The 18,938-nt window shown below is 27.4% G+C and overlaps 5 protein-coding genes across 10 annotated transcripts; 2 read left to right on the top strand and 3 right to left on the bottom strand.

Annotated features, from left to right (window-relative positions):
- Positions 1–54: 54 nt before the first annotated feature.
- Positions 55–2,411, bottom strand: LOC122519217. Of its 4 annotated transcripts, XM_043638562.1 has the most exons (6): positions 1,782–2,125; positions 953–1,113; positions 723–864; positions 501–586; positions 272–420; positions 55–187 (listed from the first exon to the last, which is right to left on the bottom strand). In XM_043638562.1, the coding sequence occupies exons 1-4, from the start codon at positions 2,091–2,093 to the stop codon at positions 581–583; spliced, it is 621 nt and encodes a 206-aa protein (XP_043494497.1). In that variant the 5' UTR covers positions 2,094–2,125; the 3' UTR covers positions 55–187; positions 272–420; positions 501–580. The 4 variants fall into 4 exon arrangements, with proteins under 4 accessions (XP_043494497.1, XP_043494506.1, XP_043494514.1 ...); XM_043638571.1 differs by lacking the exons at positions 55–187; positions 272–420; positions 501–586 and adding an exon at positions 2,380–2,411 and having other exon boundaries at positions 694–864; positions 1,782–1,966; XM_043638579.1 differs by lacking the exons at positions 55–187; positions 272–420; positions 501–586 and having other exon boundaries at positions 694–864; positions 1,782–1,840; positions 2,027–2,125.
- Positions 2,412–2,457: 46 nt separating this feature from the next.
- On the top strand, positions 2,458–6,298 carry LOC122519191. Of its 2 annotated transcripts, none has more exons than XM_043638517.1 (5): positions 2,458–2,583; positions 2,665–3,070; positions 3,196–3,330; positions 3,414–4,372; positions 4,457–6,298. In XM_043638517.1, the coding sequence occupies exons 2-5, from the start codon at positions 2,719–2,721 to the stop codon at positions 6,140–6,142; spliced, it is 3,132 nt and encodes a 1,043-aa protein (XP_043494452.1). In that variant the 5' UTR covers positions 2,458–2,583; positions 2,665–2,718; the 3' UTR covers positions 6,143–6,298. The 2 variants fall into 2 exon arrangements, with proteins under 2 accessions (XP_043494452.1, XP_043494443.1); XM_043638508.1 differs by having other exon boundaries at positions 2,458–2,590.
- Positions 6,299–7,274: 976 nt separating this feature from the next.
- On the top strand, positions 7,275–12,042 carry LOC122516829 (acyl-CoA-binding domain-containing protein 5). Of its 2 annotated transcripts, XM_043635020.1 has the most exons (7): positions 7,279–7,376; positions 7,463–7,599; positions 10,102–10,295; positions 10,367–10,529; positions 10,631–10,779; positions 10,857–11,210; positions 11,285–12,042. In XM_043635020.1, the coding sequence occupies exons 2-7, from the start codon at positions 7,539–7,541 to the stop codon at positions 11,426–11,428; spliced, it is 1,065 nt and encodes a 354-aa protein (XP_043490955.1). In that variant the 5' UTR covers positions 7,279–7,376; positions 7,463–7,538; the 3' UTR covers positions 11,429–12,042. The 2 variants fall into 2 exon arrangements, with proteins under 2 accessions (XP_043490946.1, XP_043490955.1); XM_043635011.1 differs by having other exon boundaries at positions 7,275–7,599.
- A 1,422-nt stretch (positions 12,043–13,464) lies between these two features.
- On the bottom strand, positions 13,465–14,378 carry LOC122513248 (histone H3.3A). The gene is made up of 3 exons (XM_043629519.1): positions 14,245–14,378; positions 14,032–14,167; positions 13,465–13,953 (listed from the first exon to the last, which is right to left on the bottom strand). Exons 2-3 carry the CDS (start codon positions 14,157–14,159, stop codon positions 13,671–13,673), a joined length of 411 nt encoding a protein of 136 aa, XP_043485454.1. The 5' UTR covers positions 14,160–14,167; positions 14,245–14,378; the 3' UTR covers positions 13,465–13,670.
- Positions 14,379–16,627: 2,249 nt separating this feature from the next.
- Positions 16,628–17,981, bottom strand: LOC122513258 (histone H3.3A). Its single transcript, XM_043629530.1, has 3 exons — positions 17,841–17,981; positions 17,246–17,379; positions 16,628–17,120 (listed from the first exon to the last, which is right to left on the bottom strand). Exons 2-3 carry the CDS (start codon positions 17,371–17,373, stop codon positions 16,838–16,840), a joined length of 411 nt encoding a protein of 136 aa, XP_043485465.1. The 5' UTR covers positions 17,374–17,379; positions 17,841–17,981; the 3' UTR covers positions 16,628–16,837.
- Positions 17,982–18,938: the final 957 nt, after the last annotated feature.

The raw sequence follows: 18,938 nt of genomic DNA, 5'->3' as shown, positions 1-18,938 counted from the left end.
TAAATTGAAAATACTTTAAGTGATACAGGGATAAGCAAAACTGAACACAATGTATAAAATTTTGAAAAATGTTTACTTCAATTCAGACACACAACACTGTAGTGTAACCAATAAAGTGATATATAAAAGTCAACATATGCTATTTTTCAAGACCTTATCCCTAGTTTTTTCAAATTTTGACGCAGATCTAAATAAATGATTATAATAATTAAGAGAAAAATCATATCAAGAGTTTTTTTTAATTAATATATATTTTAACGAGATTTCTTACGCGTAAAGTGTTTAATCGAACGTTTTTTTGAATTGTTTTTTTCTCACAGATAAAACACAAGAATTATCCTTAATTTCTTTTTCATCTAATTTTTTGTTCTTGAGTAAATGTATTCACTGTTGTCATTTCTAGATCTGTAGTAATATGAGCTAAAAATAAATTAACAAAGAATAAGTTTTCACCTGTTTGTAGTATAGTAATAAATTTATGCAGTAATAAATATACTAACGAAATTGATCTAAAAGTTTTTCAAAATAACGATTTGTTCCCCAACATGGCCTTATTTTATTTCCTGATATTTCCTTTCTTTTATTTCTAAAAAATACAATTTAAAATAAATTGATAAGTAATTGTTTATATCCAATCTATATGATCATTGTAAAGAGTACTCTTCTTCAGAATTAATTTCATTTGCGATACTATTATCTTATATATCATTTATTAATTTTGCCTTTGACTTCATTTGTTGTTTTGATGCGATTTGTTGTAAATCAATTTCCTTGAGCATTTTATATTCAAGAGAATCTTTGTGTTGAGATATTTTTTTTCTATTCCTATTGTTTTTCAATAGTCTAGTTTTATTTTGTGTCCACCTATGCAATTTTTTAAGCAAATTTATTTTACAGGTAATTATTATAAAATATTAATAGTTCTATAAAAATTTAATAAATATTCACATACAATGGTAAAGGTTCATTAGATGTAGCATAATAACCATGTAATCCGAAATTCGGTATTTCTTGAATTGCAGCGAATTCGGACATACCACTTCCTATTGCAGTATAAATTGAAGGAAAAGAACTTTTTTTCGCTGGAATCAATAATTTTACCATGTCCGTTGCCTTAACAAAATACATTATATACTATATATACACAGTGTTTTGTAATATTTAAGGCCCACTTCAAAAGTGAACAAGGAACACAAAAATAATAAAAAGTTCATATACACATATTTCATATTTAAGCTTGTTTTAAAGTTATAGCCACTTTTGCGTTTCAATAATTCGTGATAGCTTAACTTCATCACAAATCTTTAAAATAATCAATATTGATTATGTAATAATAAACAGAGCTCTGTGTCTTGTCTCGAACACGTATAGAAGAAGGCTGTTAACAAATTCAACGTATATCTATAATTTTTTAAAGACTTTGAAATTCCATGATATGATTTCAAACTCGAATAAAAACCAAGTGTGGTCATTTTGAACGTCTTCTGTAAGTGTAAACAGTTACAGATTATTGTAATGCGAATGTGGTAATAACTTTGAAATAAAGTCAAATAGTACACATGTTTACAAGTACTTTTTAAAATGTTATTGTATCTACTCTTGAAGTGGACCTTTTTTTTTTTTTAATTAAAATTTCACGATCGATATAAATATAATCTTAATGTATTAGAAATCATATCTCTATTACATAATGTACATTCTTTTATAAAAAGTTAATAAAATATAATAAACAAATTCATTATTGTTCAGTGAAGAATTTGTTAATTTTATTATTAACAAACCGTGTTCATTTCTGGATACTGAGGAAGCGAGCCTTCAGGTGGATATTTTGTAAAAATACCTGTAAGGTTATTTTTCTGTAGCGCAAATAACAATAATTTCAAATATTCAACGTGAAGATTATCCTTCGGAACATTTTCGTTTATTTCAGTTAATTTGTTTAACCATAATGCAGCCATTACACGATCTACATGTACACAGAATTTTGAACAGAATTTAAGAAAATCGTCGAATGAAATGAATTTACCTTTGGGATATGGTAAGTTAAGAATGATAGGTTTTGTAAATTTTAAGTAAAAAGTAAAATCATCCATGTTATTGCTTATAATGAAATGCTAAATATTTTTTTTATATAAATAGATATATTGTGTATACAAATGATTTACAATTTTTTTGATTCGATATCAATAAAATAATCAGATAAATTTTTGTGAGTAAATACACAAAATGAGACATTAATATAATTGTAAAACAAAAGAATAAAGTAAAAATATTTCTAGTTGAATGTGTGTATTCATGTTTTGATTAATTATCATAATTTATAATACAAAAAAGAAACTATAAATATTTTATTTTCGATTATTAATCAACATGCATTACGTTACTGTGAAATATGCAGCACAATTTATTCAATATCTTATTTTAATTTCATAAAAGATGCGCAGTACGGATGTGCATAATACATGGAACAGTTATACTATCTACATCTGAGAATCGTTATCCAATCAGAGAATAGTACAACGATCCTTTTAAATTTTGAACGCTCTCGCTTGGAGACAGTCATCGGTTAATCGTTTGCCTATAGTAAGTTGTAAGTCGATTCATCGTTCTCGAAGCATACAACTAGTTTTTCAATCAACTACCTGTTGATTTGCATTGTTGTAGTGTATAGCATTTTTCATCCATGTTCGCTCCCTTGATGACCTCATAAATGAATTTATGAATTTATCAAAAATGGATAATACCGAAAATATACCTAAGTATAAGTGGACGCCTGAAAGTACTTCTTTATTGGTTTCTATATGGTCAGATAACCAAGTGCAAAAGCAATTTGAATATGCTACGAAAACAATACTTATATGGGAGAGCGTAGCTAGATATATGAAAAAAAAAGGATATAATGTTTCAGCGAAGCAATGTCGTTCAAGAATGAAACAAGTATTAATATGTTATCGTGAAGCAAAAAAAGCAGGTACTCGTGCTGACGTAGAACAATATTATGAATTAATTGACAAGGTTACTAGAGGTAAACGCTTGGAAAATAATATTGATAATGGAATCGATACAGTAGGTTAGTATCAATAATAGTCAATTTTAATTTGATAGTAATGAAATCCTCTTATACTTGTTCTGTTTATATATATATATATATATATATATATATATATATATATATATATATATATGCTTTTTTAGATACTGCAATAAATATAAAATCTCTTCCAAAGGATGTGAAATCATCTAAAAACCTCCAAATGCGATATAAGTGTAAAGAACCAGTACAATCTATTCTTCGTACAGAAGCTCTCTCTCCAACGTGGACAATTGGCTGTAAGAATACTTTTTATTATAATTTGATATGTACAAACATTCCAAAATTATATAAATTAATTATAATTATATATTAATAACAGGTGAATTCGAATATCCTGATTCTCCAGAATCAAGTGAAACTGTTATAGCTCGACCCTATGGTGTCCTTTCTCCTACAAGAGATGTTGCTGTTAATACTTGTATGCAAGAAAAGAGCACAAAAAGTCAACACATTTCTGTTCCTATAGAAGAACCGATCAAAGAATGTAGACAAAACATATTTTCTAGTTATCCATATGGAGATATTCCTTATCAAAATAGTGTACAGAATGTACAAAATCAAATAATACAAGAAAATATGCAACATAATCAGAATTTCTTACAAAATCATATGTATAATCAAATGCAGCAACAAAATATGTTTGTTCCTGGTTTAGGTTTTCAAAATAACATAACCCAAGAAAGAATGTCACATTTTATTAATGATGCAACACAAACTGCTACTTTACCTATTATGAATCCTAATATTTTAAGGCAACATAACCAGTTACATCAAACTGCAATGATGAATAATAGAGCAGTGCCACAAGAACCACAAAAAATTATTTATGGACAAAACGTAGCATCAGGTACTTACAGACGTTATCAAAATATTGTTCCAAGATCTACTACAATAGATGCAGAACAATATGGATCTACCTCTCCAGATTACCCCCCAGATGTAACATCAAATTTAAATGTAGCTTTCTGTGAAGCAGAAAATGACAAAAAAAAACATAATTTGAATGAGACTTATAATCGTTCATTACAAACAGATAATTTTACTCAAGCAAATCCTGAAGTTTCAATAATAACAAATAATGCAACTTATAATGATGGTAGTCTTTTATTGGACTACTCAATAGATTCTCTTACTCCATCAGAAAATGATAATAAATCAAAAGATACAGCTGTAAATACAGAAAATATGCCAGATGTTCCAATAAGAAAAAAGAAAGCACAGAAGCTGGAACAACTTGTTGTTAATGCAATTAATTCCCAAAACGATGTTGTTAATAAGGTTTTATATTAATATTTTAATTATTTATGTAATAATATTGATGCGCATAATTTCGTATATATTTACTTAATAATTTTGTTTTAGATACTTGCAGCACAAAATGATATGGTATCTAAATTTTTGAACTTAGATAGAGATCGACAAAGTAAATTAGAAGATCGGTTAGATCATTTATTGAATGTTGTTCATACTAAAGTCCTTAATAAGAATACAAACGAAGAACTAGAAAATCAGTCATCTTCTGAAGAACCAGCTATAATTACTTTAGGTCCTCCACCAAAACCAGGAGCGATTCCTCCGAAATTGGATTTAGTTCCTCCAAAACCATGTCGTGTACCTTGTACGATACCAAGCTCTAATGTAGAATTGGTCAATAAGAATCCTATATTAACAAAACCTGGTATTGTTTCACCAATAACCAGTCCTTCAAAAAAACCAGGTACGATTTGGTCGAAATTGGGACCTGTATCGCAGTCTCCATTTGTTAAAGCTCAACAAAGATTGGGACTACAACCTACTTTTAATACAGAAATACGGACAAAATCTTCGGCAGAAAGACGTATTGCTAAAGAAGTTGGAAACATGAAATTTGACATAGAAACATTAATAACTGAAACGACTACATTTTTAGAAATGGAGAGACAAATTGAGGAGAAAGTTGAAAATGCAAGACTCCAGCAAAGCATGGGACAAAGCTTAAATGCACGGAGAAAGTTATTTACACAAAGAGAGCCTACAGCAGCAATGATACTTACAGCTGCTTTCTTAGAAACAGAACGACAAATGTCAGAAAAGTTTACAAGTTGTTTAAAATCTGCAAATTCAAATAAAAGTAATTTTAAAAAAGTAATGGATAACAGTTTACTTTCTGGTCAAGGTGAACATTATGAATATTTACAACATTTAAATCAACCTAATGTTCAATCATGCTATGTACCATGTGATACTTCTACACCAGCTAAAGTAGTAACAAATTCTAAATATTCAGAAGAGCCTCATAAAGTAGTACCCAAACAGACAATTCAACAATTAGCTCAACTTGTAATGAATAGCGCAAGATGGAGAAATCTTCCCACTCAGAATGAACAATTTATAGAACAAGAAAGAAAACAGAATGTTTATACTGCTCCGAAAATGAATGTTCAATTGCCTTCAGAAATAAAAGAAGAGAAGCAAGATGTTCGTAGAGGATTTCTATATAATCATAATATTTATTCTACAGAACTAGTAAATGAACAACCGAATATATACAAGTCTTCATTGCATACTGAACTACCATCACAAAAGCCTGTGCTTCCTATGGGTTTTACTACTACTATGCTAAATAAAGAGATAATAAAAGATAATGAGCTTGTAAAAAATACTAAATCTATAGAATTTTTGGATAATATAGTTGATCGCAAGCAACAGAACGTGCGTTTTATGGACGAGGCCTTAGCGGAACTTCAAAGAATGTACATTGAAAAAAATAATAATGAACTACAAAAAACAACTGAGATTTCACCAGTTTTTATAAACAATGATAATTTTAATGGCTATAATCAAAATATGATCGAACGATATATACGTGAAATACCAAAAAAACAGTTCGGAAATGTTAAAGATAAGGAGATAGATTCGGATGATGATGAATTTTTGGATACTACAGCAAGCATGCCTCCAGTAATTAAACGCAGAGGATCTATAACTTCAACAGGTACGACATCAACTGAAGCTGCTCATTCAATGAAATCAAACAAGCTAACTCCTGCAAATTGTATAATTAGTTAACTCTAATGAAAAACATTGTACTTTTTTCTTGAGTTAATTTTATATCGCAGTAAGTTAAATGAAGTAAGCAAACTTTTTTTCACAAAGTAAATCATTGCATTTAGCATAGATATTTTTAAATTTTATTTAATATAGATCTGTTATCTATTTTAAAAAAATGATTTTGAAGTTGATTATGCTTAAATAATATAATTAATAATAAAAGTGCCTTATTAATTTTTAAGCAAATATCAGTATAATTAAATATTGCATTGTTATAATCAAAAAATGTAATATTTGTTTGTATTAAGTACAAATGCCTATTTTCATTTTTCGATTTACAATAATATACATAGAAGTTATAAACATATACTTTGTTAAATATTTCTTTATTACTTCTATCGTCAAAAATCATTCCATGAATTTTGTTAATATAGTGCAATGATTATTACGTTTATATTAAATTGGATAAAACTACATGTGATTTATTAAAGTGAAATGAAATAAGCATAGTTACAGATTCAGTTGTAAGTATCAAATTTTATTTTTATTAATAAAAAATAAAATTAGCATAACTTAATAATAACAAATATGAATTCAATTTCGTATTTGCTAACTATAAAGTAATGAATTATAACAATATTTAATTGTTGTGTTTAATGTTGTGCTTTTATGTACTTGTAACTGTGTTATTTTATGCTATCAATAAATTTTATAACTTGCATCAAAATCTTTGATTATAGTACATCAATATTCAGTCCTCGGAAGAAAAAACTAAATTTATTATTAGAATTCAAAACAATGTCAATATTTAATTTTATATTTAATAACAATACAAAAATTTATTTCGTTATAAAAGAAAAGCAAATTAATGTAAATATATTCAAAATAAATTGAATCTCGCTAAAAAAAATGTCGCGAATTTAATCGCGAATTAATGTATATTAGGTATAATTATCAGAAACATTTTATTGCATATTTCTTAGAAGATAAAAAATAAGTTATAATAATTATTATCTGTATTTAGCTGTCTGTGGTGTACGATCAATGATTAAATATTTATAATAATTTTTACGACGGTCGTGGCTGCGCGTAAAAAAACCGCATAGTCATAGTTAGTATAGAAAGCGTTGATATGCGCATGCGCCAAGCTTAGAGACTTGCACGATCACCAGACGATCGTCAATAATCAATCGGTAATCTGTCACTCGTGGATGGCAAGCTCATGTAAAGTTTTCAGCAATTATTCTCCTCCGTATGTTGATTTTTAAGTTGCATGATAAATTTTCATTCTTCGAATTTTTAAACAATCTCGTGCGTGTTATCTTTTGTCTAATAAAGACAAAAGATTGACAGGAGAAACGTTGGAATATAATAAGTGAAGCATACTTTCGGAAGCCTTAACGAAGTTATTAACATGACGACGGAAGAGAAGTTTAACGCGGCTGTGAACGTAATTAGGAGCTTGCCAAAAAACGGTAATTTATTCAACAATTATAGCATATGTAAATCTATCTGTTAACTCCATAATGACGAGTGTCTACTACACATATGATAGATCGAACGAAACACATCTTTGAATTGCATAGTATAAACAATGCTAAAATTTACTTTTTATAAAATCTTTTATCGAACATTTTTAATTTCGTCGTTCATATTTATTATAATCTATAATGAAATATTTGCGATATTCGTAAGTGCCCTTTGAACGATACTCTCTCTCAATGGATACGGTTCTTGTCGATTAACGTCAATCATGAGAAATAGAAAAAATGTTAACATAAGAGAACGTCTCTTTTAAAATACTCTCGTACATTTTTTTGTTTACCTTATAACTAAAAAAAATTTAATTTATGGGTAATTATCAATGAGTACGATGGAACTATATTTTTTAATAAAATTATGTATCTAAGAAAACTATTCATTAGGAATATGTACTAATACGAATTTATAATGAAACCACTTCTAAAATATCCTTGAACATTGACTCTCATTTGTAAATAAGTTAGCTGTTATTGTAGCAATCATTCAATTTAAATAATATGCATACTACATCTACTATATAAAGGATATTTTTATTTCTTTATTGAAAAGTGAAAGTTAGTTTATTCTTTGAATTTTATTAACAATAGACAGTTGAAATTTTTATTTAAAAATATTCGAACACTATCTCTCACCATATAAAATTTATAAGATAATATATAATATATGAGATAATCATTTAGCAAATATATAATTATATTATCGAAGATCTGAATAGTAAAGAGTACTATTCAAAACTAATCTACTACATTATAGTTGTACAATTTTTTGGGGAAGTAAAACTATATAGCTTATTATTCTAAAATGATATAAGCTTCCTTCCACAAAGTTTATAAACATACATTATGAATTTTTATTATGAGTGAGAGAGATATAAATGGGAAGTGAGAATAAATTCTACATGAGAATACTGCAAAGATGAGTGAATGTTCTCACTTCACTTTCTACAATGTAGGTTGCATGAACTAGTCTATACAAAAAATTATAATTTCCCTGTTAGTTAAACACAAATACAATTAAGTGTATATTAATTTACAAATTTTTATAATGAATATTTAAACATTTTAATAACAAAAGATATATATATATATAAATCAGGAGTAAGAAGTAAAGAGTAAGAAGAAATATATCTTTTATTTACTAATTCATTTGTATGAATTTATTTCATTATATTATTAATTTTTTTATGTATTTTTAAAAAAAAAGAACAGTGCCTAAAAATGTCGCAAACGTAATAGTACTTTTTTAATTAAGTGGGAAAAGAGCCCAACAGTGCAATAGCACTCGCCTACTTTTGTGTAGAAAAATGCCTACCAGCCCGATAACGAGGTGATTTATATGTGTTTATATAAATGAGTAGAATTTTTCTATAGATTCCGAGTTTATCATCAATTGTTCATAACGTTCAATTCTATTGAAATTTTTTTATATGAAATCTAAATAACGCGGTCACGTTACGTGAACTCAAACGATTAAAGTTCCTTACATTGAACAAGAATAATATAAATTATTATAAGGAAATATTTCGTAGTCAAAAAATCTTAATTAATATTAAAACTATTAAAACTGTTTATATACATCTATTTATACTGTAACCGATTAAAATGACCACTCTTTGAACAAAAAATTATATAGATTACAATTGAATATAGATAATAATTAATTTCTCTCTCTTACTGGATTAAACAATAAATAAATCAATGATTAAATCTTAATAAAATAATATTTATAATTAACATTCTTATATAAAATCAATTAAATAACAGTAATAACATTGAACGTAATATTAGAATTAAAAATTTTTAATCAGTTTTTTGACCAGTCATGATACGTTTACTGTTTAAGTTTTTTCATTTTAATTTTATCTAAATAGAATTTATTATAATAATATGTAAGTTATGTCAAATTTTTAATAATTTTTCATGCATATAAGCCACCATTGGTCAAATCAATTAACTTCATTAAAAAGATAGTAGAGGAAATGGATGAAATAACGTACATTATTAAATCGTTTCTTTTAAATATGAAAAGCTACACATCAATTAAGTGCACTAAAAATCTTAACATTCAATTTCAAAAGATTTTAAAAGAGAAGTTAATCGCTTTAGTCTACAAATGATCCATGTCTTAAATCACAGGGAAAAGAATTGTACTTTATTCATTCTGTTAAATTACTGTGCACATCAAGAATATTCAATATGTTATTACTGGTTTGTGCAGAGAATACTTCATTATCAGTAAATATTATATACTAATCAAAGGTCAAAGATAAAAACTGTCATGCCTACTGTTATTGCTGATAATAACACACAGACAAAATGTTACAATATAAGCATTATTATTATATTATATTATATATTATAAATAATATTATTATATTGAAGTATAAATTAAACTTGATTGCATATAACTATATTACATAAGAATCTTAATTTCAGGAGCTTACCAACCTAGCAATGAAATTATGCTACGTTTTTATTCTTATTACAAACAAGCTACAGAAGGACCATGCCAACAACCAAAACCAGGTTTTTGGGAAGTAATAAAAAAAGCGAAATGGGATGCTTGGCAACGTTTAGGCAATATGAGTCGAACAGAAGCTATGAACAATTATGTTGAAGAATTAAAAAAAGTATGTAGGTGTTATTAATACATTACATGTTTCTACAAAAACCAGATAATTTTTTTATTCTTATGATATAGATAGTTGAAACAATGTCATATACAGACAATGTAGCAACTTTTGTGGGTAGTTTGGATTCATTTTATGAGAGTGTACCTGTTGAAGATTTAGAATTGCTCGTTGGACCAGTTTTAGAACGTATGCGAACACAGCCAGATTCACCATTGTCTGGTTCTCCTTTAGGTTTGTTTCCATTTTTACTGTAAAATATATAATTTTTTTCTATACTAGAGTAATATTTCTTTTCATATAACTTAAATATATATTTTCTTAAATCTATTTAGTATCCAGAGAAACATCGCCGCATAGAGTTTGTAATACATCAAGACATATAACAAGTAGCTTAGAAACAAGTCCAGCTAGTAGTCACAGTGCAAGTCCTTTACCACCTGATACAGATGGTGAAGAAGAAGAATTTATTGATACAGTTGAAGTAAGTATTAACTTTTGTTCTTTTACAAAAGTATAAAACCAATATTAATAACAAATTATTATATATATATTTTTTAGTCTGCTCCAGATCGAACACCAAAAGATGCCATTAAATCTTCTGCAAGTGTTCAGAAAACAAATATTACATTTAGTGCTTCAGATGATAATGCAAACAAGCAGCAAAGCACTATAAAAGAAAATCCATTAGAATTATTTAATGGTCATGCTAAGACAAATGATCTTACTGAAATAAACGTAGAAACGAAACAAGAAAGAGGTCGACCAAAAACAAAAAAAGATGATAAAATAAATGCTGAATTTTTTAACCAAATAGCATCAACAATGCAAAATTTACAACGAGATCTCGATCGAATAACCGCACGAGTTCGCAGTTTGGAAGGTCAAGCACTTCAAGCCTTATCACCTCTAAGAGTAAGTTCCATATAGCATAATAAATATATATTAACAAGTATTTAGTTAACTTATATATAAATTATATGTTGTAGGAGAGAAATAACGATCAATTGTATCCAAAATGGTGGCCTTTTCCAGAATGTTCACCACGAATGTTCACTTTACTTATTGTATGGCCATTTGTAGCACAAATTCTTGTTTCTCTTACACAACGGTATCGTCAACGGAGACTGTGATTTTTCAATACAGATATTATTATTAATCAGAATACTATGTTTATAATTAGAGTACATTAAATATGCAGAGATTTTTGTCGTTTAAATATATATACGACATATTCTAAAAATCATAACTCTAATGAAGAATTTGTTCATGTGAATAGATTTTTTACGATATTTGATCGAATTGTAGATTTAATGAAATTAAAAAGAATTTTAAGTGTGTGGTGGTGCAATATATATAGATTAAATATAAATCTTTTTAAATCAGTAGAATGTTCATTATATAATTAAAGCCAAATTTCAAATCTATAATCCATGACAATATTATGTATATAAAGATTTATAAAAAATAATTTTCTATTATTTGTATTATATTAATCTCTGTATATATATTTATTCTACAAAGGTGTATGTAATTGGATTTAAAGGTGAACTATATGTTACATTTATACATTTACATAATATAATATAAATATAATAGACATAAAAATTTCATATTATAAATGTAAACTATAAACTTACGAATAATTTTTATCCATATATATGCAATAATGTTTTCGTGATGGTTCGTAATAATAAATGGTATTGACATTATTTTTTAATAAAATTCCAGATTTTATAACTTTGTATAATTTAGTGTTTCCATGAAAATCAGATAATTATAAAGAAAGCCTGAAGAAGCTGGCTAAATAATTAAAAAACAATAAATTATTAATAAAGATTTGTTTAAATATTAATTTAATCAGCCGTTTAACACAGATTTTCTCTTATCGTCAACGACAGTGAAAGTTTAAATAATATTTCGTGAAAGAACACAATTAATAAAAAGTAAGTTTCAATATTAAATAAAATTTATAAAAAAATAAATTCACTTATGAAAAATCCACTTTTGATTTGATACCAAACTAATAGACAATGGTGAGAGAAAGAAAACAATATTAAAACGAATAATATTCTTACGACGCGTTGAATTCGACTTGTTTACCATAGGACGGCCAAGCTGTAACTGTCTCGAGTGTTCAAATTTACTTCGAAAAAAGTAAACATACTTATAAAAATAGATATAAATATAGTTCAGTCTTGAAAAGATCGGTGACTGTTTCCGAGATTTGTTTTCTTTTTTTTCCACGCGACGATTCGACTTATCGTAAATTTTTCGAACTAATTTATTTCTCTGTAAAATCAAATTTATTATATTTTTCTTATACTTATATTTTTGCCCGAAAACTTAGTCGGGACAAATATCCAATTATTGATTGGATTAATTTTTGTCTAATTATAATTTGTTAAAAATGTTAATTTTATGCACAAATGATATATAAAAATAATTTTTAAATTGATTGTTTATACTCATTACTAAATAAATTAAATAATAAATACATATAATGTGAAATAAGTGGCAATAAATTATCACTTGATTCTTACATTTTTTTAAAATTACCTTTTAATTGAGTTTTTTATTATATGCTTTTATAAAAAAATGTAAACCACTATCAGCTTTTTAAAATAATAATACGCATTAAGATAATTATATATTAACGAGCATAGATATACAATTTGGAAGATTTATTTATGAAATGTTTTTACATATACACTGAATATTCAAACACTTTTATCTCATGGTTTTAATACAATCAAAAGACTAATATGACGAATACTACATAAGAGCAATATGATAAATTTCTTATTTGCTAAGTCACATATTGTTTTTCATATCGATAGTAATAATAAAGATGGTTTATTATGATATTAATAATAATAGTAAGCAAATAATGAGAAAATAATTACTATCACTTTAATCTTTTATTCTGTGTGTGTGTAAATTCAGAAGAATTAACAATATTTATTTATTTTGCTTATTCATACATTAAAATTTTTAGTAGTCATTTTTCGGTATTTCAGTTACTTCTAATTATTAATGTCTAGTGTAAGTTTTTAAAGTATTGATAATTCTTCTGAAATTAGATATTATATCTAAATATTAAAAAATATTTCGTTCGTATTAATGAAATTAATTTCCGCATGTTTTTTCATATTTAAAAAGATTCCGGTACTTCATTTAATATTTTATTTAATTTTATGATGAATTTTACGTACGTATTATAAAGGATAAGTGTCTTATAGTTTCTATGTTTTCGTGAAGTACAACATAACATGTATCTTGGAATGAAAAGGTATCATCCACAATAATTACGAACAATAATAATAATAATAGTAGTAGTAATAAACAGTATGTATGAGAAATACACGTTATTATTTAAGCCCGTTCACCACGAATTCGTCGAGCCAATTGGATGTCCTTCGGCATAATAGTAACACGTTTAGCATGAATTGCGCACAAATTTGTATCTTCAAATAATCCAACCAAATAAGCTTCAGATGCTTCTTGCAAAGCACCTATGGCTGCACTTTGAAAACGTAAATCAGTTTTGAAATCCTGTGCAATTTCACGGACTAATCTCTGGAATGGTAATTTTCTAATCAGCAACTCCGTAGATTTTTGATATCTTCTGATTTCTCGAAGAGCTACTGTACCCGGCCTATAATGAATGAATATAATTTCTTTAATAATTGTTTAAATGTACATTTATCATACATAAGTGAATTTTTATTTATACCTATAACGATGAGGCTTTTTAACACCACCTGTAGAAGGTGCACTTTTACGGGCTGCTTTTGTAGCTAGTTGTTTGCGGGGAGCTTTTCCACCAGTTGATTTACGGGCTGTTTGCTTTGTACGTGCCATGGTTTAATCTGAAAGATCATATATTATTTGTGAATAACTTTATGAAAAATTATCACATTTATATTAATTGTGCTTCATGAAACACCTAAAATAACTTTCTTTCTTCTATGAACTATTTAATAATTCTTTCCTATTTGTCCACACATTCACAATTATATTAATTTGCAATTACAACAACTACAATTAAATCTAACAAATAGAAGTATCATGTTATAAAATATAAAAATGTATTTAAAATGAAAAATTTTTATATTATTAAAAAGAAAAAATAGGTATTACAAGAAGTATAATATATATCAGATCTGCACGAAAAAGAAATGATAAAAATAAGACAATACAATAATAGGAAAAAGTTAAGATCACTAAGATTAATGTTAACGATCAAAAATCATAAAAATAATATCAGGGAAACATAACAAACAGTCACGAGTAAAAACTGGTATAAATTGAAAAATGTCAGAGTCGATATATGGTGGGGGAAGATTAGAGGAAAGGAAATAATCGTAGAGTGGTGGGGTTTAATGTTTGGTGGGGGTACAATCCGTTACCGTGCGCGCTCAAAGGAAGCACGCACGAAGGAACTCCGTGCGTTGCGCAATGGACGAACTTTCGTCCCTCGCTTGGTTTAATGTGGAAAAGCCCACGCGCTGTCGATCGAAAAAATCTTTGTGAACATGATCGTAAGAAAACTAACAAAAAAAATTATCATTAAAAAAATTAAAAGACATCGATTAGCAAAGATATTAATGAGACCGCGATAATCGAAACAAAGAGAAAGAAAAACAATCAAGAGAGAGAGAAAGAGAGAGAGAGAGAGAGAGAGAGAGAGAACAAGAGAGACAGGCAAGACTTAGTTGGCGTACCAGTCAGGCTCGTGAACGATTCTCACAACGAAACGTCAATCGCAAAATGGAGGCAAGCTCTTGCGATACGCTTCTTGTTAGTGAAGTCGAAAATTAAAAATTTTTTTCTTTATCTTCGATATGTCTTTTGACATAATCGATAATATGACGCTATCGCGCGAAAACACAAATATAATCTGACAGTTCGCAAAAATCAATTGGACAGCTTTTACTTACCCTTAGAAGGAAAATTGATGCAAGAAGCTGAGAGCCAACGCTATCCGCTTCCTTGTACTTCGATGGCAGTGGACGCTCTCCGAGCCACGGGCTCCCTTGTCCCTACCCCCTAGAAATTAAATTGCGAGAGGTACGTAAGCCCGCGGTACAGACTATCCAATCGGACGTTGGACGGAGAGTTTTGTCTTGTAATACGAGCCGCCCGATTGGCTTACCCTTCTACATTTAGAAAATACAAAGCTGTGAACCTGTGACAATTTATTAATTGCATACGCGTCTCTGGTTCGACATGTTACTCTTACTTTCTTATTTACAACTATGCCTACGATGATTCTAGAGAAGATAAGGATTTTTTTTTTCCTTTCAGAGATTTAATTTAAATGATTACAATATTTTTTTTATCAAAATGAATGTAATCGAATAGAGCAAAATAAACAGAATGAAAGTAAATAGAAGACCTGCTTTTTTCTTAATCAGCAGTTAAAGCTTTAGATCGGAAGCTACCCCTAGTGCTTGCACCACCTCCGATCTTTCCATACGTGGAGGAAATTTACTCATACATTACCATTTGATCTCATCATACACATTGCGCAATGATTCTATTTCGTAGAATACATTCAAGATTATATCATTTACATTAAAAAAAAAATGACGATAGATGCTCATAAAAGGAAATATATACGATGTATTATATTATATTAACCACAATTTAAAAATATTGTCTCTTTTTTTTCTGATTAGAGGAAATAGAAATCGTGTAAATTTAAAAATACCAATTAAGTATTTATATTTGTTAAATAAATATATAAATTATCTGTTTCGCTTAAAATAAATGTATAAAAAATAAATTTTATATTTAAATGTAATGATTATTCTGCACGTTATTAGGTTTTATATATTTAATTTATTTTCTATTATATTTACTACATGACATTATAAATGTCTATAATAATGATAGTTAACAGTAATAAAATATACTAAGAAATACTCACAGATGATTATTATTATTTTATTAATCTAATATTTATGAAATATGTGTGTAAATGCAGTTCGAAACTTTCTTACATAATATTGCTTATAAACGAAATTTTACATTTACAAAACATTTTGGCCTAATATTATAATAAAATAATAAGGTACTTTCCAAACATAAATTTATGTTTTTTTACACAACATTAAATGTATGAAACTTAAATTAACATGACAAATTTCGTAAGATTGTAAAAATATGAATTATGTTCTACCATTCTAATCTTGATACTCTACATATTAAAATGTTTTGTATGACTTATTGCTTGCATGTAATGATATAAGTTTGATTACAAATACTAATCCACTATAATCATGTTCACATACCGTAATTGGAGAAGTTAATTGTCTATTACTAGATTTTAATATTTTTCTATAATTTATTTAATAGAACAGGCAAACCTGGATTATATTTCCCCATTTATACTACTTATAGTGCTTGGCAGTGTAGACTCTAGTGAATATTTGTGGGAAGAACTGAATTGCAATGTATTTAATTACTTTGAAGAATAATGTCACAAGACATGATAATAAAATGAATAGAAACAAAAATTGTAAGTTGTTTGAAATTTAAGCACGTTCACCACGAATTCTTCGTGCTAATTGAATATCTTTAGGCATGATAGTAACACGCTTAGCATGAATAGCACATAAATTTGTGTCTTCAAATAAACCAACTAAATAAGCTTCAGATGCTTCTTGCAAAGCACCGATAGCTGCACTTTGGAAACGCAAATCAGTTTTGAAATCCTGTGCAATTTCACGAACCAATCGTTGAAATGGTAATTTCCTAATTAGCAACTCCGTAGATTTTTGATATCTTCTGATTTCTCTGAGTGCTACAGTTCCAGGCCTACAATATAAAATACAATTGTTAAATAAGTAATTTAATAAGAAAAAAAATAATATATAATATTATTAATAAATTATAAGGTTAATCAATTAATGATATACTTTTTGGTGCTTTTTTATTCATACCTATAACGATGAGGTTTTTTTACACCTCCAGTAGAAGGTGCACTTTTACGTGCTGCCTTTGTAGCAAGTTGCTTTCTAGGTGCCTTTCCTCCAGTAGATTTACGGGCAGTTTGCTTCGTACGAGCCATGTTTATCTAAAATTAATAAGTATTAACTTCACTTCGCAATAATTAGATATGTATATGGGGTCAATATACCACGTTGTTGACAAATGGCGTTGAAAGAAAATGAATTAGAAAATAAATTAGAAGCAATCGTCTTTATTTAAATATACGATTGCATCAATATATGACTCACGATTAATTATAACACATGTATCACCAGAATGATGATAATATATATGGATGACTAATTTACATTAACTAAAAATCGTTATTTGTTTCCCTCCAAAAGCAAACCGAATAAACAAAATGGCGAAGGCGTGCACGAAGTTTTCCTTGTGTAAAACTGCGTAAGTGTGAAATAGAAGTTTGAAAAACAAAAATCTTCACGTGTAAATAATAATACATTGCAGTTATTATCTACATTTGTATTATCCACTATTTTCTACGAAAAATTAATAAATATAAGAATTTGTTCGTGTTACACTGTTTACCTTAGTTTAATAGAAATCCAGAGAATCTTCCAACAAGCGTTTCGTGAACTGAACGATTTCAACTTCTCTACTCGATCTATTCACTCCACTCACTCTCTCGTAGCTTTATACTACAGATCACACGTGAATATAAAACTATAGTGCATGGAAGCAAGATCACCGCTTACGATTGGTTAGTGTGTTATGTTGGGATGCAACATCTTGTGTTCAACGTACGCTGCATACAATTGGTGTCTATTCTCAATGTCGACCAATCAGCGTCGTTTGCAGTGTCAGCGCCACATGTCAATGCAGGATTTTGTTTGATGCATCCAAAATATTTTGAGTGCATCTAAATATTGTACTAGTCATAAAATGAATAGAAAAATAAATGATATTACTAAATTTTGTAAATAATTTAAAATACATATTAAAATAAAATATAACATAATTTAACAATTTATTTTTATAATTAAACCTTTTTCTGTTTTCAATTCATTGTTTTATCAATGTATTGTTTTTTTAAATAGAAAAATTAATGTATAAAGTCTACTTATCTATTTATAATTATTTTAAGTTTATTTTAATTTTATATAAGGATAACAATTTTTTATCTAGCGTTTGATAAAGTGGATACTGCAATAATCATAAACTAGTTCTTATATCAGAAAGATGAAGGAAAAAGCATATAATCTGTTTATAATTATATACAAGCACAATAGATTGTTTTAAACATTATAAGTAATTTATATTCATCGCATTTTTCATATAAAAATGCATATTATATATTTTAAAGTATATATCTCTACTTATATACATATAAGTAGAATAGCATAATCTGATCACTAAAATATTTTACTTTCTATAAGTATAGCTTAAAAAGTACAAATTAATAATATAAATAAAATGACCTATCTCTTATCTTCTAATTTTTTAGAAAAAATTTCTTTTATCCTAAAGTTGAATTTATTTATCATTGTGTATCCTTATCTATCACCAGTTATTTGATTTGTATATATTAAACTATTATCAAAGACAACATAAAATACATTACTTTAATCGTAATATAATTTTACATCTAGTACATAATCAATGTAACTCTTAATTATCAATAAAACA

Source organism: Polistes fuscatus, unplaced genomic scaffold (genome assembly GCF_010416935.1).
Source record: "Polistes fuscatus isolate 324 unplaced genomic scaffold, CU_Pfus_HIC Scaffold1, whole genome shotgun sequence".
Classification (NCBI taxonomy): Eukaryota; Metazoa; Arthropoda; class Insecta; order Hymenoptera; family Vespidae; genus Polistes; species Polistes fuscatus.
This window is presented reverse-complemented; position numbering and strand designations above follow the sequence as displayed.